This window comes from Argentina silus, assembly GCF_951799395.1.
Source record: "Argentina silus genome assembly, chromosome: 21".
Lineage (NCBI taxonomy): Eukaryota > Metazoa > Chordata > Actinopteri > Argentiniformes > Argentinidae > Argentina > Argentina silus.
Window position 1 is genome coordinate 9,411,810 of NC_139675.1, and position 25,948 is coordinate 9,437,757.

At 47.7% G+C, this 25,948-nt stretch overlaps 1 protein-coding gene across 1 annotated transcript; it reads right to left on the bottom strand.

Moving 5' to 3' along the window:
• Positions 1-2: 2 nt before the first annotated feature.
• Positions 3-25,271, bottom strand: pds5a (PDS5 cohesin associated factor A). Its single transcript, XM_083693014.1, has 33 exons — positions 25,177-25,271; positions 24,127-24,279; positions 16,962-17,165; positions 16,549-16,635; positions 16,221-16,318; positions 15,818-15,944; positions 14,961-15,041; positions 14,508-14,648; positions 14,170-14,285; positions 13,794-13,888; positions 13,551-13,696; positions 12,969-13,120; positions 12,624-12,737; positions 12,267-12,348; positions 11,144-11,192; positions 10,875-11,014; positions 10,541-10,656; positions 9,433-9,538; positions 8,834-8,994; positions 8,264-8,387; positions 7,540-7,698; positions 7,236-7,304; positions 6,929-7,065; positions 6,620-6,743; positions 6,163-6,367; positions 5,587-5,701; positions 5,284-5,416; positions 4,725-4,844; positions 4,453-4,515; positions 4,146-4,300; positions 3,850-3,928; positions 3,264-3,535; positions 3-1,772 (listed from the first exon to the last, which is right to left on the bottom strand). The coding sequence occupies exons 2-33, from the start codon at positions 24,238-24,240 to the stop codon at positions 1,769-1,771; spliced, it is 3,888 nt and encodes a 1,295-aa protein (XP_083549140.1). The 5' UTR covers positions 24,241-24,279; positions 25,177-25,271; the 3' UTR covers positions 3-1,768.
• Positions 25,272-25,948: the final 677 nt, after the last annotated feature.

Consider the following 25,948-nt stretch of genomic DNA (forward strand, 5'->3'; position numbering starts at 1 on the left):
CGTCACATCTAAAAGCATTTATTTTCTGCAAAAAAAAAAAAAAAAACTTAAGAGAAAATTAAATATGATCATGTGGAAAAACATCCTTTTTTACATCTACACCAAAAACAAAATCAATTATCAATATTATCAATGCAATGCAATATAGAAGGCTTTTCCCCATTTACTCTAACAACTTACAACAAAGAAAATATCTGGAAGGAGGAGCAATACAAAAAGAAAGTATTTTCAGTCTAAAAAACAACCTCAACAGCTCTGAACTTTTACATGTCATTTCAGTCTGTAATGCATTAAAAAAATTTGTCCAAAAAATAAGTGACACATTTGCGTGTAATGGTAAGATGAAGCCAGAATCAAACTTCCCTGGCCTAAGTGGAAGGGGAAAGACAGCGAGGCGGAAATCAGAGGACAGGCTCATTGTAACACCATTCCTCATTCTGTTCCATGCATTAAAATGAGCCCGTCCTCTGATTTCTACCTACACCAGCCTCCCCTGGAGTACAGGTCCTTTTGGGCAAAGAGGGGGATCTACGGTTTCTTAGAAAATGTGTAAAATTCGCATCAACATTAAAAATACACTGAAGGCCTCCAAGAGAGAAGAGTCGCCATAAAGTTGTCACCCCACCCCTCTTCTTAAAAACAACCCTCGACCCCACCCTCCCAAAGTTACAACGTGGGTGGGGGGGGTCAGGAATGTTTTCTTGACCTTGTGACCTGAACCTGCTTTTTACCTGTCAGGTCACAGTGTCAGGAAAAACTCATGGCCCCCGTGTAAATGGATTTGGCTCTAATACACAGTACAGAGCTGAACTCAGCTGTACCGGGCTGACCTGGTTACACATCCATTGTTGCTGAAACAGTACCGGAAGGAACCTATCCGAGTCAGCACAGTATGGTTGGGATCAGGCCTGTCGTGTGTAAAACCCCGTAAATGTCTAATCATGTTCAGGGGAACGGTCTACGTCACCAACGCAGGGAAGAGAAACAGACCACTATTATTTAGTATAAACGCCATTCCAATGTCCTTGTCATCAACGTAAGCAACAAATGATCAGAGTAAAAATAATAACGTTTGTATTGTTGTTTCAACATGAGCATGCACATCGCTGTTCCTGAAGAGTGCCCAAATTCTCTCCTCTTTTCCATCTCTCGTTCCCTACTCTATCCTCTTCCAAGTGCGGAAGAAGTGTATGCATGTGTGTTTGTATAAAAAGTCAGACAACAAACCTTAAGTATATGGCTCAAGTATACGAAAACCAAGTCATAAAAAACAACCAAAAAAAACAACAGACCTATAAAATAAAAGACATTACACAGAAACTGAGATCAGAACGCATAGGAAGAGATCAGGAGACGTACAGTAAGATTTCCCAGGGAATTTAATAAGCAACTGTCAAAACCAGATTAAAATGTTTCGAAATGTCCATCTTTTTTTTGTTGTTTTTTTTAAAAATGGCTCCACAAAAGAAGCAAAAAGAGCAACGAACACAAAGAACGAAAAAAATAACATGTTTTGGAGATTAAGACCTACGTACAATGAGCTTCAAATTATGACTACGAGGTGGTTAAACCTTCTATAGGTGTGTGTGTGTGTGTGTGTGTGTGTGTGTGAGAGAGAGAAGGGTCCGTCAAATGGTCAGAAGAGCTTTAGAGGGTCAGAGGGCTTTAGAGGTGTGTGTGTGTGTGTGAGAGAGAGAGAGAGAGAGAGAAAGAGAGAGAGTCTGGCATGTTCTCTACAGTCTTGATCTGGGCTGCAGCGACTTTCTCTTTACCTGAAACCAGAAAGGAGAGAGGACAATGTCAGACACGACACACACACACACGCGCGCACACACGAGCATCTGTTCAAATGGAGACAGAGCTGAACTTGGTTATTATGAATCTGAAAAAGCCTACAATAATGGCATAATCCCAACATAATCCCCAGTGCTCACCAAGCCTAGCTGGGAGAAGAACACCACATGCCTGGAGGTGTACGTTCAAACACACCGACACACCTTACTCTACTGGCTACCTGATGTGCACAACCACCATACGTTCAATCATCAATATATATATATACGCTTTGGCAGAGTGTTTTATAAGGAAGAGTGGTGCCAATGAAGGGGTCCATTTTCTATTGGCCAACGCCAAATAGTTCCGTGATATTACACCAACGGAGTGTGTTGCCAGGCATGTTACCGGTTGTTTGTCCAATCAGAAAAAATCGGGAAAAATAAAAATTGGGTCAACCAGGAAGTTATATGGAACTAATTGAAGCTCAATGGCGCCACTCTGGGGGTTGGGTACCCCTGCTACACACACACACACACCTATCACCAGCTAGGGCTAAACCAACTCACTGCCAACCGCCCCGTCTCCTCTCCGCCAATGGTGTCTCGCTGCCTGAACCGGGGTGCTCCCCTCCTCACAGAGTTGGTCTCTCCCTGCCTGACCGGGGGTGCTGCCCTCCTCACAGAGTTGGTCTCTCCCTGCCTGACCGGGGGTGCTCCCCTCCTCACAGAGTTGGTCTCTCCCTGCCTGACCGGGGGTGCTCCCCTCCTCACAGAGTTGGTCTCTCCCTGCCTGACCGGGGGTGCTCCCCTCCTCACAGAGTTGGTCTCTCCCTGGCTGTATGTGGCTGTCCAGGATGTGAGGGTGGTGTGTTCCTGAGCGGGGGGGTTGTAGGGGTCTCCCTCTCTCTCCTGCCTGCCTGAGACGGTGCTCTCTGGGCTGGACTCCAGCTCTCTCTCAGTCTCTCCCTCACTGCCCTGGAGTGGGGGTCTCCCTCCTCCAGCGCTCGCTCTCTCTCGCTCCCCCTCTCTGCTCAGGCACCCCCACCTGAGGTAAGAAAGTACATTTACCTGACGTGACCTGACATTTACCTGACCGGATCCTAGACCAAGGTGGGACTATATCTGGGTGGATATTTAGACATCCTCTCCTAAAGGGTGAGAACGACCCTTCCTCTCTCCCCCTCTCCTCTCGTATTGTTTTACCTAGTCTAGTCTTTTTTTTTTTTGTAATATGTTTTTAGGGCATTTCTGCTTTATTGGGATAGAGACAGTAGAGGTTGACAGGAAGGATGGGTGAGAGAGAGGAGGGATGACATGCAAGATAGGTCGAGGGTCAGAATCGAACCAGGAACCTTGCGATTACGTGGTATGCGCATTAGTGTGCTACCCCACTAAGCGTCCCTACTGAGTCTAGTCTAATCCTCTTCCCCCTCCGTTCTCCCCCTTCCTGCTCCCCCCTCCCCTCTCCTCTCCCTCTCCCTCCATCACCTCTGCAAGTCCATCTGTCTCTTCGTCACGTCCTCCTTCTGCTGCATTTGTTTTGGTATCTTGACGGTGATTGGCTCCACTGAGGGGTCTGAGGCGGGGTCTTGGATGGGCGCCACCCTCTTCCTGCCTCTCCCGGCTCCTGCCCCTGCTCCTCCGTCCTTCTCGGCGGCCAGCGGGGAGGCGGCGGCTAGGGCCGACTTGGGCGGACGGCCGCGGCGTTTGGCGACCGGAGCGGCCACTGACGTTGGGTCAGGGGTCTGACCCGCCTCCTCCTGAGAGAGAGAGGGAGGGGGGGAGAGAGGGAGGGAGAGGGAGGGGGGCAGAGAGGGGGAGAGAGATGGAAGGAGGGGAGAGAGAGGGACGGGGGAGAGAGAGAGAGGGGGGAGAGGGGGGGGCAGAGAGAGGGAGAGAGAGATGGAAGGGGGGGAGAGACGGGGGGGAGAGGAGGGAGAGGGTGAGAGAGAGGGACGGGGAGAGAGAAAGGGTGAGGGAGAGTAAAGAGGTATGAATTAAATCAAGCTCAGTCGTGACGACGAGGCACATGCAAGACGGCGACCAGTTTTCTGCTCTCTTCTCTTCCTCTCACCTTCTTCCTGTCCTCCTTGATGACAGGGTTCTCCTCGTTCTCCCGCGCTCCTCCCTCCGACGACTCCGTCCCAGCATCCCTGTCACCAGGAAGCAAGTATGGCACCATAAACAGGACGTACACACCAAATACTTCATCAGAGTGAGTGTGTGTGTGTGTGCGTGCGCGCGCACGCACGCATACCTGTTCTTGGACCTTGACTGGATTGGAAGTTGGTGTGTGTGTGTACCTGTTCTTGTTGGGAGCGGGTGAGCTGGGCTGAGAGTTGGTGTGTGTGTGTGTGTGTGTGTGTGTACCTGTTCTTGTTGAGAGCAGGTGAGCTGGGCTGAGAGTTGGTGCTGGCGTTGCTGCCTGTGTCTGAGCCAGCGGTCTTGGTGTAGATCCTCCTCCCAGGGACTGTGGTCACAGTCAGGGCCTTGTTGGCTGCTCCCAACACTGGAGTAGTCTTAGGCTGGGGGGAGGGAGGGAGGGAGGGAGAGAGGGAGAAAAGGTGTGGAGAATGCGTTAATACAAAATAAACAGCAGCCAGACTCCATCAAGATACAGAAGAGCTGGAGACTGTGTGTGTGTGTGTGTGTGTAGGTAAAATGAAGGTGTATTTACCTTGCCTGTGAGCAGCACTGTTCTGGCCTCTGACGATAAATACTCCTTATCATTGATGAAGTCCTGAAGAGAGAGATGGAGAGAGAGAGAGACAGAGAGAGAGATCAGGGACAGGGTGCAGAATCCATCCAAGCTTCCATCTTACTTCCATCCTGACCAACACTTCTCCAACCATCCAACATGCAAAGACAAACAATACACAACCTGAAACTCATATCCAACCAGTACCAATACACATAGGTACCTTATCTGTGTGTGTGTGTGTGTGTTACCTTGTCTGGCACGGTAAAGAACTTGGTGGGTAAGACGGGGTCTTTAGGGGAGTCGAGGTGGCAGGCGGTGCTCTTGTTGACGATGACGAAGAGGGCGACGTCACAGACGATGTACAGCTTCTGTAAACATAACAACAACAACAACATGGGCAACACATAATAAGATAATGTGACATTAAGTGGTCGATCTGTCTGTTTGTTTTTGACTACATTTAATTGGGTCAGGTTGTGCGTGTCAGTGAGTGTTTGTTTGTTTGTTTGTATATGTGCTTCCTATACCTTTGGGCGTCTGTGTGTGTGTGTAAGAGAGAGTGTTGGTGTGTTCGTGTCTGCTTGCTTGTTTGTGTGTGTGTGATAGTGTGTGAGATAGTGTGAGTGTGAGATGGTGTGTGTGTGTGTGTGTTGGGGTGTCATGGTGTGTGTGTGTGTGTGTGTGTGTGATGGTGTGTGATGGTGTGTGTGTGTCATGAGTGTGTCATGAGTGTGAGATGGTGTGTGTGTGTGTGTTGGGGTGTCATGGTGTGAGTGTGAGCTGGTGTGTGTGTCATAGTGTGTGTACCTCGTTGGCCTTGAGGTCGTCAGGTGACTGAGCGTCCTTGGTCTGTTTGATGTTCTCTACCATCTTCCTGAGGAAGGCGTGGCTGTTGTTCTCATTCTTAGTCATCAGCACCTCCAGCATGAACCATAGACACCTGGAGACAACACACACACACACACACACACACACACACAGTCAGAAAAGTGTGCACGCACATACACACACGATCAGGAACACACATGAACAGTGGTCAAAGGGTAATCAACCGGTTTGTTGGTGTGTGTGTGTGTGTGTGTGTGTGTGTGTGTGTGTGTGTTCGCTCACTCTTTGATGTCTCGGAGCTGTTCGAAGTCCTGTGGTTTGGTGAAGTCTGGGTCGTGGGCCAGCAGATGGATCATATAGGGAACCACATACTCAGGAAGAAGGGACACCAACTTCTCTATAGACGGAGAGAGAGAGAGAGAGAGAGAGAGAGAGGGGAAAGAAAGTCAAAACACTGTTGAGTGGTTGTGTTTGTATGTGGTCATAATGACTCAGGATCCCTTCACAACCACTGAGGCGTTGGGCGAAAGTTGTCTGTGTGTTGTACTGACAACATTGTAATGACGTCATGTTTATTAACCATGTGTTTGACGTTTTTTCCAGGATCAACTTAATGCTGTGTATATCTGTGTGTGTGTGTGTGTGTGTGTGTGTATGTATATATGTATGTATGTATGTGAGTGTGTGCTGGCATAAGCATACGTGTGTGTGTGTGTGTGTGTGTGTGTACACACACGTGTAGGTGCACACGTATCCAAGACAACGCTCTCATTCCAACCCCACCCCGCCCTGTGATATCGCTCCCCCGACACCTCGACCGTACGTGGTCGTCTTCCGGGTCCCCGCCACGCTACTCACCGTGAGCGAGGGGGTTCTGCTTGATGAACTCCCTGCGGACCGTGATGTTCTTGAGCAGGCACTGGCGGGCGTGGGCCCGGCGCTCCTTCACCGGGTCCTTGGCACACAGGGCGAACACGGCCAGGTACTCCAGGGGCAGCAGGAGCTTCACCAGCGCCAGGTGTAACTTCTGGGCGAAGATCTGACGCACCTGGTAACACTCGTCCTATGGGGGGAGGAGGAGGAGGAGGAGAGGGTCTCAATAAGAGCACTAAACAGTAACACAGAGGGAAATGTTGATTGGAACACACACTTGCGTGCATGTGCGCACACACACACACACACACACTCTCTAGTCGCACACATCACTCACACAAGCACTGTCAAGCACGCACGCATGCACACACACACACACACACACACACACACACACACACACACACACACACACACACACACACGGCGAGAGGTGACTCACGTTGATGACCAGGCCGCAGAGCTGAAACTGCTCAGGGGTGATGATGTCATGATAGCAGGGCTCCTGGGCCAGCTTCATGATGGCTCCGCCCGCCGCCAGCCTCAGACGAGACATGTCTGACTTACTGTAGGAGGGAGGGAGGGAGGGAGGGAGGGAGAGACAGAGAGTTTGTTAACGGATACAAGAGAGTGAAAGGCAGAGGAGCATGTCCAAACTGCCCTGTATCCTTTCCCCTGCCCCCTAACCCCTGACCCCCCCGCCTGAGCCCTAACCCCCCTCCCCCCCAGCCCTTGGCCCCTGCTCCTGTACCTGATCTTCTTCTGCTCCGTGAGGTCTCCCTCGCTGACCAGCATGGCCGACAGCAGACGCAGGGTTGAGTTGGCAGACTTGGACTGGTTGTTCTTCATCCCGAGGAGCCAGCGCACCAACAGCTTAATGGCCTGGACCTGGGGGAGGGAGTAGTCGTAGGGGCAATGTTATCAAGTTTCAACATTTTAAATACATTTACATCCAACCACAAACCCGGTCAAAGGCTTGCTCAGACAGACAGACAGACAGACAGACAGAAAGACAGACAGAGTCACAAACAGACAGACACAAAGAATGGTCCACCTACCTTTGCTAGCACCTCTGGGGAGACCTCTTCATCGGGGGTCCACAGTTTCCCGTTCTTGTTGCCCATCGACTGGAGAGGAGGCAGTGAGACACACACACACACAATCAAATATACTGTCTGATAGTGATACACACCTCTTTACCATACTTCTGCATGTCTGTGATATGATAGTGTATGGGACCTTTATGCGTTTGTGTGATGGTGGCATGTCTGCGCTTGCGTTTGTGTGTGTGTGTGTGTGTGTGTGTGTGGTGTATGTTTATGCGTGTGTGTGTGTGTGTGTGGTGTGTCCATTCCAACCCACCCTGTCGTTCATGAGCAGGTCCTTGACTATGAAGTTGGCCACGATGGACTTCATGGGCGAGGCGAACTGGTCTGGAGCCAACATGGAGATGTGTCCCAGAGACACCAGGGGGGTGATCAACTGTTCTGGGACGTCAGCATTCAGACTACGAGACAGGGGCTGGGGGGGGAGAGAGAGAGAGGAGAAGAGGAGAGAAGGGTGAGAAGGAGATAGTTGGAGCAGGGGAGGCTGGCGGAGGTCGGACATCGGAGGACGGGCTCACTGGAATGCACGGGACGGAATGGGGAACGGTATCAAACACACCCTACCCTAAACCCCAACCCTAATCCCACAGATACGGCATTTATAAATGACGGTGCGGCTCAAGTGATGGGTTGTTAAAACGTCATAATAAGCTCCATAAAGGACAGCGCAACGCAAGACCGCCCCCTTTTGGCCAATTGACTTTTGAAATAATTCTGGTCATTTACATTGCATTTATGGCATTTAGCAGACGCCTTTATCCAAAGCGACTCAGAACAAATACATTTGTTTAAGTAAGTGAATCATCTATCCAACAGTCAAAAAGAATTCTGGTCAAATCCTGTAATTCTGGTCAAATCCTCCCGAAATGCACGACACGCTCCGTTACCGTTTCAATCCAACCGTTTTCCCTGACTTATGACTGCGAGACGTGGTCATTCGTGGGGGACGGCGCGGTGACCTGTCCTAAACGATCCCGTACCTCGAATATCTGCGCCAGCTGCACCTCCTTGTTGTGGAAGATGGCGTGGATGCAGTGGACCGCCTGCTTGGCCTGGTGGGGGGTGCCCCGCTTCGCCTTCTGGTGCAGGACAGGGATCAGAGTCCTGGGAGGGAGGGAGGGAGAGAGGAGGGAGGGAGGGAGGGAGGGAGGGAAATTATGATTTGAATCTTCCAGAGTAGGAGATAGGTGCAACAGACGTGATAAACCGAAAGAAAGGTGTGTGTGTGTGTGTGTTTGTGTGTGTGTAAGTTTGCCTCACATGTAACAAATGACAGTATGGCGTATACGACCGTGGTGGCAGTAGTAGTAGTAGTCGTTTACAGCTTTAAGTATGATCTTCCGCTGACAGCTCCTGGATTAAACAGGACACCATCTCCCCATCTATCAATCCACTTAACCATCCATTTATTCTCCCTCCCCCTCTCTCATCTCCAACCCTAACCCTAACCCTTCCATCCATTAGCTCCGGGGGTTTCTTTTCCCATCTCCGGCATAATCTATTTATCCACCCATCTATTTCATCCCCCCCACCATCCGACCGTATCTTACGATCTGATCTGCTGCAGTTCACTCTCTATCTTCTGGCCAGTGTTCCTGAAGATCTGGATGGCCGCCTCGGCGACCTTGTCGTCCTCCATCTTGAGACAGGACAGCAGGGACTCGTAGGTCTCCGCAGAGTGGAACGCCGTGGGGTGGGTGAAGGACAGAACCTGGAGGAGGAGGAGAGGAGAGGAGAGGAGAGGAGGAGGAGAAGCAGGAGGAGAGTGTTACTGATCTGTCTTAGTGTGTTTCGATATTTTTCAGCTTTTTCTTTATTTATATTTATTTATTTTTATTTATTTCCATGTCAGGTCTCTACATCAGCGCGCAGGGGTGAGGTTGGCGGAGGTAGAAATCGGAGGCCGGGCGCTTTGTAATGCGTGGAACGGAATGAGGAATGGTAGCCTGTTTGATACCATATCATGCATTACAATGAGACCGTCCTCCGGTTTCTAGCTCCGCCAGCCTCCCCCTGGTATCTACATGCAGTGCATGAGTGTGGCCTGTTGTCTGTCTTCCATTTCTCACACACACACACACACACACACACACACACACACACAGTGTATCCACGTGTCTCCTCTTCTATTCTCTCCATCCCTCCATACCTTGAGTAGTTCCAGTCCAGAGCGGATGGCTGTGTCAGGGGTCACCCCTTCATCCTCATCATCAGCCGTGCCCTCGATGGACTTATTCAGCAGCTTCACCAGGGCGCTGGGGAGGGACCACACGGGCATGTTACATTACTAGGCCACACACACACACATACACACATGCACGGCCACCTGCTATGTGAACTTGAAACACCTGGCGACCAAGGGTGAAGGAAGTCAGCGACCTCGGGACTGAGACGAGTGACCAGATTAGAAACCGGCTCCTTTTGATGCAGGTTTTGGCTGCCACTTTGGCGGCAACCGATCGGGGTGGGGGGGGGCGATGTCATGCTAGATTGCCTAACCCCCAGATTGTGTCGCCCGGAAGGAACACCTACAAGCGGCGACCGTGATGTCAAGAATCAACATTGTGAACAGTGTGAAAACACACCATTACACGCTACATTCCAATAAAACATGTCTAAGTATATCTCTCAATCCATGGACGAACACCAACAATTCTACAATTCTACAAATGTGCCCCCTCACTCACTCTAAAACAACATGGTAAAAATGGAGGGAAAAAAACATCCCACCTCAACTTTACTCTGAACATTTTTTTTAAAAACACGAATACGCGGCCAAATTGAAAAACGGTCAAACTCCAAAAACGTTATCGACGCGTGTGATGTCACCCCTCGTCGCTAAGGCAGTTAGTTCCCATCTCCCTCATGGTGTTTTTCCATTGAACCCCTCAGAGCTGAAAGGGTTAAAGCCACACAAGGGCTGACACCTGCAGTTACACGCTGCCACCAGTAGGTGTCTCACTGAATGAGAAAGGCCTGCCGCTGATAAGCGTCTGTTATACAATCACACAGTGTGTGTGTGTGTGAGAGAGAGAGAGAGAGAGAGAGAAAATGTGGCTGTCCTCTTAAATTGTGTCACAATCTGAAGAGAGGGTTTTTGTACAAATCCAATGTTTTTTATTATTGTTGAGTGCAGATATGCGGTATTACATACACTGTGTCTGGTGTGTGTGTACGTGTATTTATGTGAGAGAGAGCGTGTGGGAAGGCTTGTCTGTTTGTGTGTGTGTGTGTGTGTGTGTGTGTATGATCGTTACCTGATGGCCTCAGAGTCGATGTGGACGGGGGCGATGCGCTCCAGCAGGAACTTGACCATCTCCAGGAAGGGGTTGGTGGGCTGCTTAGGGAATGTCAGCTTACGGGTGATCTCCCTCTGGGGAAACACAACACATCATCAATGTCTACGTCCACCTGTGTGAGTGTGTGTGCGCGCGCGTGTGAGCAGCCATGTGTGTATGTGTGTGAGCAGCCGTGTGTGTATGTGTGCGTGCGAGCAGCCGTGTGTGTATGTGTGCGTGCGAGCAGCCGTGTGTGTGTGTGTGTGTGTAAGCAGCCGTGTGTGTGTGTGTGTGTGTGTGTGTGTTCTCTCACCACACAGAGCTCTGCCTGTTTGCAGGAGCAGGTAGGGCTGATGAGCATCTCCAACTGTATTCTGAGCTTCTCATCCTCTCCCAACACCTGGTTGAACCTCTTCATAAAGTCCTGAGCTTTCCCCGCATCAGGGAGGTTCTCTGGAGGGAGGAGGGGGGGGGGGGGGGTTAGCATGTGTTTGAGCTCAATTATAGACAGGAGGGAGGAGTGTTTGTTTAATTCTGTATGAACTAAAAAGTTGTGTGTGTGTGTGTGTGTACCCCACTCACTAGAAATGGTCATCAGCTTCCCAAACATGGCTGTGTTGTTGGCTTCAGACTGTAGAGAGAGAGAGAGAGAGAAAGAGAGAGAGAGAGAGAGAGACAGAGAGAAAGAGAAAGGACAGGGTTAGATACAATATAACCAGCTGCTATGCATCTATGGGAGTAGGTGAAAATGATACAGGTAGAATGTTTTGTCGCAGTATTTGGGGAGGGGGGGGGGGGGGGGTACAGCCTTCAAGGCTCCAGACAAACTTTACCATGTTAACATGACTCATCACATCATCAATGGAGTTAGATTAACATGGGAAATGCCAAACCCTGCACCTCTATCCATGCTGCCCTGCACGTGTGTGTCCCTCTCTCTTTCTCACTCACACACACACACCTCGGTGTATTCTCATAACTCCTGTATAGAGGAGAGCTTGTTCTTTGAGATTACATTTGGAACCGACAAAGATGTTTACAAACGCACACAGGTCCCATTGGCCACAGCCCCTGAACACAGCGACTCACACAGCATCCCATTGGCCACAGCCTCTGAACACAGTGACTCACACAGCATCCCATTGGCCACAGCCTCTGAACACAGTGACTCACACAGCGTCCCATTGGCCACAGCCCCTGAACACAGTGACTCACACAGCATCCCATTGGCCACAGGCCCTGAACACAGTGACTCACACAGCATCCCATTGGCCACAGCCCCTGAACACAGTGACTCACACAGCAACCCGCAAAATAATACCCGGCGCTGTCGATGTTGTTTCCATTGCTCGTGTTAGTTGCATTTTTGGACGTGAATGCTTTCTTTTAATGAATGATTTGAGTGCGAGTATGAAAGCTGGTGGCTGTTGGGGTTTTGTTTTGAACGCCAGGAGAAGCGTGGTCGTGTGGGAGCGGAGCAGGAGTGAGAGGCTCTTGTGGTTTGCCGTGGCTTGCAATGATTTTTCTGTGGCGGAGCACCGAGGCTGAATGTATATAGGGGAAACACTAAAGGGATATGAGTGTATGTGTGTGTGTGTGTGTGTTCCTGGGTACGTGTTAGCGTGAGTTCCTGTGTGTGGACATGATGGTGTGTGTTCTTGTTAGTGTGTGTGTGTGTGTGTGTGTGTGTGTGTGTGTGACTCACAGCAGGCAGTTTGTGGAGGTCCAGCAGCTCTCTGACGAGTCCTCTGAGCATGTTCTGACACTTCCACATCTCATTCAGAGCCCTGAGAGAGAGAGGGGGGGGGGGGGGGGGAGAGAGAGAGAGAGAGAGAGGGGGGGGGGGGGAGAGAGAGAGGGGGGGGGGGGGACAGAGGGGGGGGGGACAGAGCGCCGTGGGAGGAATAGAGAGAAGAAAGCAGAGGGGAAAACTAGATAATTCATTCAGTTCCATCTGTTCTTGGCTCTTGCTATCTGGCAACAGTGAGTACATAGGATAGGTGTGTGTGTGTGTGTGTGTGTGTGTGTGTTATGTGGTGTGTGTGTGTGTGTGTGTACTAACTTGACAGCGTTGGTGTCCAGGCAGGCGTACAGGTAGTAGAGACATTTCATCTTCTCCTCTGTATCCAGACTGTGAGGGACCATGAACTGGGCAAAGATCTTCTCTACAAGCAACCTGAGGAGGACAAGAAAGAGAGGGAGGGGGGGAGAGAGGGAGGGGGGGAGAGAGGGAGGGAAAGACAGACAAAAGACACACATAACCATGTTTTTCTTGCACTTTTCTTTAACTTGTCAATGCAGTTCTAATATTAGGGGTGTGTGTATATATATATATCCACACTGGATGTGTATGCTGTTTTGTTAGTAGGGGTGTGTGTGTGTGTGTGTGTGTGTGTGTCCTCCTCACTTGTCGTCTATGCTGTTCTGGTAGTAGATGTGCAGTAGTTTGTCCTTGATCCAGCTGATCTTCTGGGCCTGCTCCTTCCCGGCCTCGTGGTGCAGACAGTACTTCTTGAACAGCTGAGCCAGGCCCATCATCGCCTCCTTACGCACACGCCACTACAGGGAGGAGAGAGGGAGGGGGGGGGTCATTATTACATGCAGATCATGACATCTTGGCACACTCCTAGTGGGAACTGTGGGGGGTCTCATGTTCTAGGATTATAGTTGAGGGTGTGAATTAATTGATCCCTCTTGGACATCACCCTTCTAATGTTGTGTGTGGGGGTTGGGTATGAGACTATGTTTGTGTGTGTGTGTGTGGTATGAGAACATGTGTGTGTGTCTCACCCTCTTGTCCAGTGTGTGTGTGTGTGTCTCACCCTCTTCTCTTGTCCAGTGTTGTGTGTGTGTGTGTGTGCGTGTCACTCTCTTGTCCAGTGTTGTGTGTGTGTGTGTCTCACCCTCTTGTCCAGCCTAGTGTGTGTGTGTGTGTGTGTGTGTGTGTGACACTCTCTTGTCCTGTGTTGTGTGTGTGTATGTGTCTCACCCTCTTGTCCAGTGTCCTCTCTCGTACGAAGCCCAGCAGCTGGTCGTTGACCAGGTTGAGGTCCTTCTTCCCTGCGTTGATGATGGTGACGATGACGTCATGCCGAATGGCCTCCTCTGGGTCATGTGACCGCACTTTGAGGAACTCTGATTGGGCGATACAGAAAAAGCGAGTTAGATTAAGAGGAGAGAGACGGAGGCGTACGGTAGGAGGACAGACACGAACACACACACACACACACACCTGTGAGGTCTTTGGCCAGGTCTGGGTGGTTCATGAGACAGTGGCTGGCAAACTTGACACATTCCAGCCTGACTGGGACGTGGATGTCATTAAACCTGGAAAGGGACAACAGAGTTAATACAAGTCACACACACACAGGATCATCACAGTGCAAAACACACACACACACACACACCATATTTGACTCTCTCTCTCTCTGTGTGCTGGGAAAAGGTTGTTGATGCTGTGTGTGTGTGTGTGTGTGTGTGTGTGTGGGTGTGGGTGTGTGTGTGTGTGTGTGTGTGTGTTATGCGCGCGCATCCATATAAGATTGATGAGGATGGTGTGTGTTTGTTTTCCTTTTTCAGGGAGCAGTGTCAGACTGTGTGTTCCTCACCGTCCCAGGAAGCATTGCCACAGGGGTCTGTTCTGTGTCGCCAGCTCAGAGTCTTTGGCCCCGAACAGTTTGGCCAGCAGCCGCACCACAGCTAGACGCTCCTCACCGTCATTACTCTGGAGGAGAAATAAATACACACACACACACACACACACACACACGATTGAATCACTTTTCTTGCCCAATTTGAACTGAACTGAGGTTTCTGTCTCAAATGGTTATGCTTGTGTGTGTGTGTGTTAATATTAATGTCTGTGTTAATATAAGCGATGTGTGTGTGTGTGTGTGGGTTAATATAAGCGTGCGTGTGTGTATGTGTGTGTGTGTGTGTGTCTCACCTTGAGTTTGAACTCTAGCTGAGGCATGACTGACATCAGCAGCAGTGGGTCAATGGCGAACAGCTCCTGGATCAGGTCAAAGACGTGCTCTGATAGGTCACTGACCGACGACTTGCCCATCACCAGCACCTGGTTGAAGAACTGAGGGACGGGAAGAGAAGGAGGGGGAGGCGGGGGGAGATAGGAGGAAGACATTTCTTTATTTATTCAGCCAGTTATTTTTTTTAACCAGTTCGGTCATTGAGAACACATTGTCTTTTACAATAACCACGTGAACCAAGAAGGAACAATGAAACATTCAGCAACAGCAGACAGGGGGAGGAGTATTCTGTCTCAGATAGTAACTTTGGTCGCTTCTGTTGTGACGGCAACGCTTGAGAGAGTGAGGGAGGGGCAGAGAGAGAGAGAGAGAGAGAGAGAGAGAGAGAGAGAGAGGTCATGCACAGTACTCACGTTGGCGATGCATGTCTCTATGGTGGCGACAGTCCTCTTCAGCAGGGTCTTTGCCAGGTCGTACGCCTGCTTATTCAGGTTCTGGGGACGAGAGGGTTAACATTAGTATCATCATCAGGCTTCAGAAACATGGTGATCGGTTGTGGAGAGTGTGATGAGCATGGTGATTGGTTGTCATGTGAGGTGAGGCTTAGCAGTGTGTGTATGTGTGCGTTTGTGTGTGTTACCTTGTGTGCTGGTATAAAGTTGATGAAGATGGTTAGTTGTGTATGTAGGTATGTGTGTGTGTGTGTGTGTGTGTCAGCTACCTTGTGTGCTGGTATACGGTTGATGAGGATGGTGTGTGTGTGTGTGTGTGTGTGTGTGTGTGTGTGTGTTACCTTGTGTGCTGGTATAAGGTTAAAGAGAGTGTGTGTGTGTGTCAGCTACCTTGTGTGCTGGTATAAGGTTGATGAGGATGGTGTGTGTGTGTGTGCTACCTTGTGTGCTGGTATAAGGTTGATGAGGATGGTGTGTGTGTGTGTGTGTGTGTGTGTGTGTGTGTGCTACCTTGTGTGCTGGTATAAGGTTGATGAGGATGGTGTGTGTGTGTGTGCTACCTTGTGTGCTGGTATAAGGTTGATGAGGATGGTGTGTGTGTGTGTGTGTGTGTGTGTGTGTGTGTGCTACCTTGTGTGCTGGTATAAGGTTGATGAGGATGGTGTGTGTGTGTGTGCTACCTTGTGTGCTGGTATAAGGTTGATGAGGATGGTGTGTGTGTGTGTGCTACCTTGTGTGCTGGTATAAGGTTGATGAGGATGGTGTGTGTGTGTGTGTGTGTGTGTGTGTGTGTGTGTGTGTGTGTGTGTGTGTGCTACCTTGTGTGCTGGTATAAGGTTGATGAGGATAGTATCCAGCAGCTCCTGTGTGACTCCGTCTCCCTCCATGATGATGGAACTCATCAGATCCAACATGTGCATCTGGACCTTCTGGTTATGGCTGTTACTGCAGAGACAGAAGAGGAGGAGGGATGGAGAGACCGTCAGATGGAGAGAAAGAGAGGGGGGAAAGGGCATGGAACATTTGGAGAGGTCGAAAGTAACAAAGGTGAGAAAAGTGGTTATGGGGAAGAAAGAGAAAGATGAAAAACTACTCAAGGGAGACAGAAGGACTTCTCGATAGAGACAGAGAAAGACTGCATGAGAGAGAGAGAGAGAGAGAGGAGGAGAGATTGCAGAAAAAAGAGAAAGCAGAGGCATGAGTTAGTAGCGTTAGCCTTACTTGATGACAGAGAAGAGCGTTTTGAAGAGCTGGATGAAGATCTCGTTGCAGTCCTCCAACTCAAAGCAGATGTTGTACGACTTCACCCACGCAAGGTTCTACATGACATCATCACACAGAGACGGGAGGGGGGTCAGACAAGACATCACAACTCATGAGTTGTTTTGCGGTAATTGTTGCATGCAAATAAAAGCATGCTACCAGGGACCCATTGATTCTCATTGTTTTTGGTCATCAACACTAATGTCTGCTTAATGTTGCATAGTTAATGTTAGTTAATGTTAGCCAATGTTAGCCGTGGCTACTCAGGTGTGTTCTGAGCCCTCACCTCCAGCAGGTAGAAGTATCTGTTGAACTGGGGGCTCTTGGTGTCCTCCAGCCCCTTCAGCTGCCTAGTGATGAACAGGAAGATGTCCTGAGGAGAGAGGGGGAAAGGGTTAGAGGGGAAAGGTCAGGGTGAAGCTTAGAAAGGCCTGCGACCCAAGTTAGACTTTTTAGGTTATTATTCTAGTTATATTCAAGTTGGGTTCTGACCTTGAGTTTGTAGTGTAGGGTATTGGTGGTTAGACTGTAGTTGTACAGGGGTTATGGTCCTACCATGAGTTTGTCATGGGACGTATGGGGGTTTGATTCTAGTTCTATATGGTTGTACGGGGGTTAGGGTCTGACCTTGAGTTTGTCATGGGAGGTATAGGGATTAGATTCTAGTTATACATGGTTGTATCAAGGTTAGGGTCTGACCTTGAGTTTGTCGTGGGAGGTATAAGGCGCCTCAGGGGCGTAGATCCTGAAGATGTCGGCCAGACAGCAGGCCACCAGCAAGCGTACGTCCTTGTTGGGGTTCCTGAGGAAGAACTCTGATGCCAGGTGGAGGGCCAATGCCATGTACTGCTGCTTCTCCTCCTCTGAGTCCTGGTCCATGTCCATGTATGTCTTCACCACCATCTGACACACAGGGAGGAGGGGTTTATTGACTGATTGATAGATAGATAAAGGAATAGTGTTGAGCTATGTAGAATTGTCCGTGTACGTCTTGACCACAATCGGACACACACAGGAGAGGGTTTATTGACTTGATTGATTGACAGAATAGTGTGGGCTATGTAGAATTGTCCATATACGTCTTCAAGACCATCTGACTGAGATAGGCGATTAATTGATTGACACTGGAATAATGTAGAAAGGAATGTAGAAAGGGGGGGGGGGGGAGTAGGGGGTAAGGAAAGGAAAAGGGGGAGTAGGAAAGAGAAAGGAATGAAGAACAGCAGAAGGAGGGGTAGAGGAGAGAAGATGAGGGAGGAGGAACAGGATGGAATAGAGAGAGAGAGAGAGGAGGTGGGTGGCAACCAGGAAAGGTGTCGTGCAGTCGATGAGAAATCAACTCAACTTTATCGCCACAAAGCCTCTCTATACATGTCCATATGTCCATCCTAATGACTGTAAACCAATCAGCAAACAAAACGAAATAAGACAAACTCGGGAGAAGCAAAGCTCCTGACCAATAAAGTAAAACAACGAGATATTTTTAATGTCCCTAATGAGTTATGAATGCGTTTTCAAGAGGGCAGAGAACATATGACGGCATGTTTTTCGAGGGAGCAGCAGTTCGAGGACGGCTTTCCTCTCCTCGCTCTCACTCACTTTAATCTCTCTCATCGTTAAACACAGAGTTGCGCAAGGTTAAACAGGAAAGCCGCTCTCATTCTGTCTCTCCCACTCAGTGCGCGCGTGCACACGCACACACGCACGCACACACATATGTACACAAAGAACCGTGCATGCACTAGGGCCTAGCAGAGCTACCACTTCCTCTGCCTGAGTGTGTGAGTGTGTGTGTGTGTGTGTGTGTGTGAGAGAGAGAGAGAGTGAGTGAGTAGAGGCGGCCAAGCACAGCGGAGCTCCCTCCAGTCACCAACAGCCAATGAGCTGGTGACGTGGGGGATGGGCGCCAGGCTCAGGCTGCAGAGCAGAAAAGAGCGCTGAGGTTTCTCCTCCTACAGAGCTCTGCCTCTCTCCCTCCCTCTCTGCCTCCCTCCTTCTTCTCTCTCACTCTACTGAACAACCAGTCCCCCAGACGCTCAAATCTTCCTGCACTTGAACACGGCTGGGGACTTGTGTGTCGTGTGTGTGTGTGTGTGTTTCTGTGTGAAAGAGAAACCGACCTAATTTGGCACGATCTGTAGCTGTGAGAGAAGACAGTTTGTGCTTTGGGTTTTTATCTATTTATGCAAATTCTGATATGTGTTATGTGCCAACTGTTTTCAGTACATTTACATTTCTCAATACTTCGTGGTTAAAGCATAGTTAATTATTTTTCTAGGTTACATGCTGTAGCTCACAGTGTAGCCTTTCAAAGTCGTTTGCCTCCCAAAGGAGGAAGAATACAATTGTCCAACACCCTTCAATGAGAAATTATTGTAAATATCTTTATGCAAAGTCCTAAACTTCACAGAATAGCAAATCACTAGTTTAAAGCATGGGCCTAACTGTGATTTTTTGTTGTTGTTTGTTTATTGACCAAAAGACCGGTAACTGTGTCACAGGTTACAGCAGGGGCCTTCAACCTTGTTTTCCATCAGAGCTACAGTACATCATACATGTAAACAGAGTCCAATTATTGAATTATATATATACACACACAAAACGCATGGATCGATGTCTGTCCTTGTGTGAATGGCTGTGCTCCTAGGTATACAGCATTAGCTACAGAGTCTCACTAGGAGAACACAGGGCTTCACTCCACCATCAGAACAAGTTAAACCGACGTTTCAAAGCTCAAGACTGTTCCTACTACCAGTGGTACACTGTACAACAAAGGCAGATCAGGGGATTGCAATGAGACTTTCTGTTGTCAACATTCTGGTTGCTAGGAGCTAAGTCTCAATGGTGCAGAGTAGCGAGCTTGTGGTTTCAACAGCACGGCCCCCGCGGGAATATACTTTACTGTAGCGCTGTACTGAGCTATATTTCACCATGATAGAACAAAGTCTGGCGGGGGAGACGGTGCTTCACCGACACACACACACACACACACACACACACACAGAAGTTGAGGTGCAGCTGAAAACAAAGTCAGAACATGGAGCATAGGCACGACTGTCGCTTGGTGGTTTAAAAATGATTTATTCCAAAAAGTCTTTCAAGCTCTTTTTTTAATAAATACATTGAGTCATTCCTATCCTTCTCCACACCTTATCAGAAGAAACCATAGAACACACTGGCAAAGAGCAGAGCCAAGAATCAACATACAAGATAAGTCCAGCTTGTGTCTATATGCCTTCATTTACAGTCACAATAGGGCCCTACAGCTTTTTCTGTAACCATGTGACTTGACCATGAAAAACTCCAGGGTTTAGTTGGGGTTAGGGCCCGGTCAGGTCCAACTCTAGGCCCTAGCTACAATGACGCTAATAAGATTAATGAGATGAAGTGATGTCCCACCAAAGGACCTCATTCACCTCATCCGACACAAAGACCCAAATTATCCAACGATTAGATCCAACATCATGACTGTCCGAGAAGCATTTCAGCTGTCTCGATATCCACAATATCAGCACCGCTACCTCATCACTTACACTGCAAAATGGATACATACGCCATAACACACACACACACACTCTTCATATTGTCACTTTTTTTTTATTTTATTTTTTATTATTATTATGAAAATGTTGCTAGACCACGGCAAGGATTCTGACAAATAAATTCATGGTTAGGGTTTGGCCAAAGTAGAGATGTGTTTACTGGGTTGCTTAGCAACTACTATCGTTTTTAGGGACTCTATCTGAACGGACAGCTGAATGCAATACTGATAATTGGATTTTGGTCTTTGATGTCAAACCGTTAGAAGCAACGACACAGGCAATAACACAAGCTATACCACAGCTTGGTCAAATACACAATTTTTGGCTGAAGGTGTATTCTAGAGTGTACATAATTTTTTCGACAACCGTACAGTTGCAAAAGATGACCGGACACCTAGGAAGCAGTTCAGGTAATGTTCATGGGCTCTACGTCTGAGGCAGGACTTTTACTGACCTGAGTGACGACAAAGTTACATAACCAACTCTGGCAACCACACAAACCTAAACTTGGAACATTGTATACAGAGGTTCAACGAGGGGAATGTGATCAAAGCTAGCTGGCATTCATGTAATTGTTGCCGGGGAAGTTGCTGCCAATATATTGTTGCCGGCCGGGGAAGGACGCAGTCACTGCAGGTGGCTCTCATAGCGTGGATTAGGTCTGGTTGCCTAGCAGCAAGGTAGCCTGCTACGAGCATCATTAAAAGTGTTCAATGGCACCTGGCAAGATTTGTACAGCTCCGGCAACTGGTTTGCGAACTAACTAACCTCGTTGAGACCGGGGCTTTCCCTAGTTCGGAAAGCCTAGGGAATTTTGAAGTTTGAAGAATTTTGAATTTTGAATCATTTTCACTGACACCCTGTAATTCCAAACAACGATATTTCCAGGAAAATAAATCCATAAAACAACTTCATGTCCATTTCAAAAAATATATATAGCTTGCTAGCAATGTTAGCTAAGTTGATTGGCTAACACTTGATTTATTTGCTCTTTTCGAGACTTGTTTCGAGGTTGTTCACGAAACATCACTTCTCAAAACCAGTACAATTGACACTGCTCGCAGCCCGCGCTCCATTCAAACGGAATTGGCTAATAACCAGTTCTCCAGACTGCCAAAGAACAACGTCATTTGGAGGTACGGCTACGCAAGACGACTAGCTAACTAACTGACATTCGACCTGCTGGTTAACCTCCACTTTTATTTTGGTGGCTAGTCAGTCAAAGGATAGAATTTGCGAGCGCACACGGCTGCTTCGTTGCTAAGGGTTGGTATAAACCGTCCCCTTTGGTTTACATTGTATTTGAAACCGTGACAGCAAACTGCATGTTTGTTACAGTGTGGACTTGTGAAGGACGATGTGAAGACAATATCTGAGCCAGCAGAGTAGCAGTTGAGGTAGGCCCTTGTAGTTTGTAAAGCCCCAAACACAACAGGCAAGTTCCAGCCAGGGTTGCTAGAATTGGTATTCAAGTGTAGATGGCATGATATCTACACAAAGTCTTTATTCAAAAATATAAATCACTTATTTTTTCGGCAATTTCATGTGAATATTATTGACAATTGTATACCCATAAAAACGTTTCGTTATCAAGTGACATGAGGGTCGGCATGAGACTTTCGGTCGGGCTAAGCAGCTAGCAGCAGTCCTGCAGTACCCTGACGTTGACTTGACAGTTGTCCATCACAGGTCAGGGATCTGGCGCAATGTTTGGGAAACGACTAGCTAGCTACCAAGGTACAACAACTGAATAAACAGAATTCTGCATGTTTTCCAGAAATAAATGTGAAATACTCATTGGATTAATGTCATTGTGTATTTCAAGGCATGTCTTTATTGCCTGCTATAGCTTGCAGGATGTGTACAGCAATGCTGAACCATAATACTAGTTATAATAGCCGGAGTTAACAGCATTACAACAACTGGCCAACAACGTTAGCAAGGTTGACTATAGCCATCAATGTCTGATGTGATGGTACATGTGTATCATGGTCTTGTGTAACAGTACAAGAAGTGATAATGTTCTGAACTGCTAATAAGTGATTTGTTTTGAGGCTGCTAGCCATGGGGCCATGCTAACAAGCCTGCTAGCTTACTGCATAAGTGATACAAAGAAGTGCTTCCAGCTGATACAGAAGAAAACAATGACATACAAATCACAGGATATGGGGTCAGATGATGAGTTTGCTTCATTCAGAGTGCCAAAATGTGTTTTTAAAAACAATAGAAGGACTAAGTATGATGTCAGTCTTTACCATCATATGGATAATGGCTTCACCTTTGCTCCAGTTTATTCCTCTTGCGGCGTCATATTTTCCAAACACTTTTCCGGCATGACCTCTGCAAAGTTCGGAGCCAGTTCCAAAAAATATAAAATGTTCCCAAGATACAAATGTAGAGTGATGTCATATTGGGACCTTGACTTGGATGGATGAAACAAATCAGAATGTGTAACAGCAACCTAATTCTGCAACCTTTCCTTTAAGAGCAAAGAAGACTGGGCTTTTGGCTCAAGGCGATTTGTAGGTGGGGACCATATCAAACAAGAAGCCACCATGAGGGCCAGGAGTTTTCCCTGACCACAACCTGACTCAAAAAGCTCAAGGCCTGAATCATCATCGCCTACAATCAGGGCTCCAGGCCCAAGTCATCATCGCCCACAAGAAGGGCCAAGAGTTTTTCCTGGTGGGGTAACATGACCAGGAAATACATGTGACCCTACCGAGTCAGTCGTCACACTTGTCATGGTCATCCATGGGTAGTAATGAAACAGTTTCTCCTCCTAAACTGGTGAGATGTGTCACTCACACCACATAACCAATCGGGGGCCAGATTCCAATGTATGCCAGGTGCACAGGGACAAACTCAATTTAGACCTGAAAGCCCATCAACACCGTCTCCTCCTGTCTCACTGTCTATCTATCTACAAAGAACGACAGACAACATTGCTATTTTAGCCCTCTAACCAGAAGCTAAGATCTTTAACCAATGTCACAGGAGAGTGCAATAGTGCCATTTTCCTACAAAGGGCAATCAACAAATTAGAATAAAAAGGCCAAGAATAACCTCAAATAATAGTTTGCTTTTGATCCAATACTGGTGCCAAAGGGGATGCACTTCATCACATGCACCAAACACAACATGTGATAAAGCCACGGCCGGGTTGGAATAGAAATGTATCCTTCCTTCCTTGATGTACTCACTGATCTCACATGAGTGGATTGGTCTATGCAAGCTTTTAATTGCATTGCTTTCACCCATCAAGCCACGTCCAATCAGTGATTTCATCAAGAAAGGATTCCAACAGGGCCCTTGATTGGTTCGGCCCATAGCCCCATGACACAGAACAACAACCAGCGGTAAAGGGAGATCCTGACATGGAAAATCTATAGTAGTTTATGCCATTACCACAATAACGAAATGAGGGATGATGTGAGCGTCCTAGTGGGCAGGACAACCTGACTCATCTGATTAGCATCCCATTGACAGGCTGACGAGGTGAAAACCTAAAACTGACCCTAACTTTATCCAAACCAAATTTTCACCAATTTGGAAATTCAACATCGGCTTGCTGGTTAGTCACGTCCCCTTAGTTTTTCTCTAGTGAATGTGTTCCAGGCATAGTGGCTGCTCTGTTTAAGGCAGTGGATAGAAACACTGAGGATGACCAAAGAAATCTTTTTCTCATTGGAGGGGTGGTTCTCATGCTGGGTACACACACACAGGTCACGTAACAGACCAACTTTGAACACGAACACGCACACACACACAGCTGTGACAGTGTTTATTGTGGGTGTTTGAGACAACCGGTAGGTTTTTTTGTCCCAATCTCATGACACTGTACCTCAACAATATCAACCTGCAGACACTGTCAACAAAATATCTTCTATCAACATGACATTATTTCAAAATACAAAGTCACAGCAAGTGCTATTGTCCTTCTCACAAAATGACATCATAAAGGGAATTAAAACATAACCATGTAACGTCACAAATATCACAAACGTCACAGAACACATATCATAGTGCTTATAGAATGAAAACGTCATGAATGCACTCTGACATAATGATGTGACTTCTCTGAAAAACATGCATATTCTCTGAAAAGCATCCAGATCCCTATCAATAGCTGCTATTGGAGTTTACATACATGTTTACAAAGTTAGGGGGGGTGTTGACTGTTGACAGTGTGCCGACATTGATGCAATGAGGTTCAAGAAGTGGCTATGTTTAGATGCAGAAAAGATCTGCCCCCTCCCCACGTCCGTGAGCCTTGGGGCCCAAGTGAATATGACAGGTAGCCAATAGGTCGTCCATCCTACCTTCAACCGTTTGACCATCTCATCGTTGCTGATCTTATCCGTGATCTCTTTCACCCCCGGCGGATAGGTGATCTTGCCGTCCCCCGCCGGTTTCTGCTGTTGCGGGAACTCCATGCTTGTCAATGTTTAATCCACACGGTCCTCTACTGGCCTCTATAGGTCAGAAAACAAAAGTTCAACACAACCGTTCTACCGCACTTCTCAAAAACCCCATTTAAAACTGTGTTTTCAGCCTCCAATAATTCATTCTGGGCAATAAACTGACAAGGGAATAGCAACGCATCGGCCGACATCGTGAAATATCATCCCGAACGAAGATTTAATGAGAATCCAAAATAAAAAACCACCACTCGGCTAGCTAGCTAACCAGCAAGATATCCGCTCCACACATTCGCACATTCTCTTGTTTCATATAGCTAATCTATGGACGCATCAGTTCAGTTGCGTACTCAAATAAACCCGCAAAACATGTGCAAGTGTGCCTGTCTATTTTAGCGATCAGGACGGCACACATCCCAAATCATATCTCCAAACATCATTACACATTTGCAGTTGCGACGCTAGCTAGCTCATTGGTTCACGTTAGCCGACCCACTGTAAATGCCATGCTAGCTAACTCGTTAGCATTGCTGGCCTAGCTCTTTTAGGCCGCAAACTATTCAGGGACCCCCATCACATTAGGCATTTTACTGCAGCTACAAAGAAGCAAAAATTAAGTATCGAAAACATCTTTGTTCACAAGAGGTCTCCCCCTGACCAAATGCTGCCAATCGTAACAATTACAAAAACTTTATTTGGCAGGAAAATGCTGATAAATTACTTGTTTGTTTCTTTCAACTTCAGCAACACATCGCTTCCTACTGCCGCTAGTTCACAGCAAAACGCTACCATCGCCCTCCCCTCTCCACACGAACTTGCCCCACGAAGGATTTTGAACATCCCAATGAATACAAAAGGACGCTTTCTTCACGTTCAACTATGGCTGAAATAAACTGCAATCACTTGTCGCATTCCGAAGCACCACCAATTACATTCCCTTCCGATATTTACCTCACGAAAGGGCCGTTTTAATTCATGAGTCTGACACAGGTTAGGTTTTTAGTTTCGGCACAAAGCTCCTTCTCTCTCAGTCAGTGCAGTTTGAATGTCCTCTCTGAATATTGAGTGCACAGCGCCCCCCTTGGTCTGCAGTGGGTACTGCACTACAAAATCAATGAGGCGGGAGTCGGAAAACCACACAACCCAACTTCCTTTCAGGTTAGGATGACATTTCATCTTATACTCTGATCCGAGGTCAGTATTGTATTGTCTCCTCGAGTGGTAAAGGATAGAATTTAGGGAGGATAGACTGATCTTAAATCTGTCCACAGGGACAATATTGGAAGTGGGGGCGTTTTATATGCATGTCAGGGCAGTTATTCAAGCGAACATGATCCATATCAGAGGATCCCACACCAAACTCAAAAGCCTAATAAAATTCAAAGACTGTCTCTGCCCACACCTCACAAGCAAATTATACACTCGCACATCTGTCAAGTTTCCGAAGTTAATAATTGCATTGAGCATTTGATAGTTTGTAAACGCCAAGAGAGAGGAAGCACAGCCTGACAGCTTGTCTGAAACGAAAAGTGGAAGCACAATAGCAAAACAATCACTAAGGTGATTTTTTTGCTGCTATTATTTACCATTCTGTAGTAAGACTATTTATAACTAGATTAGTACTTATTTACTGGCTCCAGTCATATGCACAAACTGCAGTTCCAATGCCCTTCGCGTGGAGTGCTGTGTCACTTTAGTGTTGTTGCCTCCCCCCCAAACAAGC

Coding starts and splice junctions, on each gene's coding strand:
- pds5a (XM_083693014.1), bottom strand. CDS start 24,240: ATGGAGTTCCCGCAACAGCAGAAACCGGCGGGGGACGGCAAGATCACC. Junction 12,349..12,623: donor CTGGACACCAACGCTGTCAA/GTTAGTACACAC, acceptor TCTCTCTCTCAG/GGCTCTGAATGAGATGTGGA. Junction 7,066..7,235: donor CCCCAGAGGTGCTAGCAAAG/GTAGGTGGACCA, acceptor TCCCTCCCCCAG/GTCCAGGCCATTAAGCTGTT.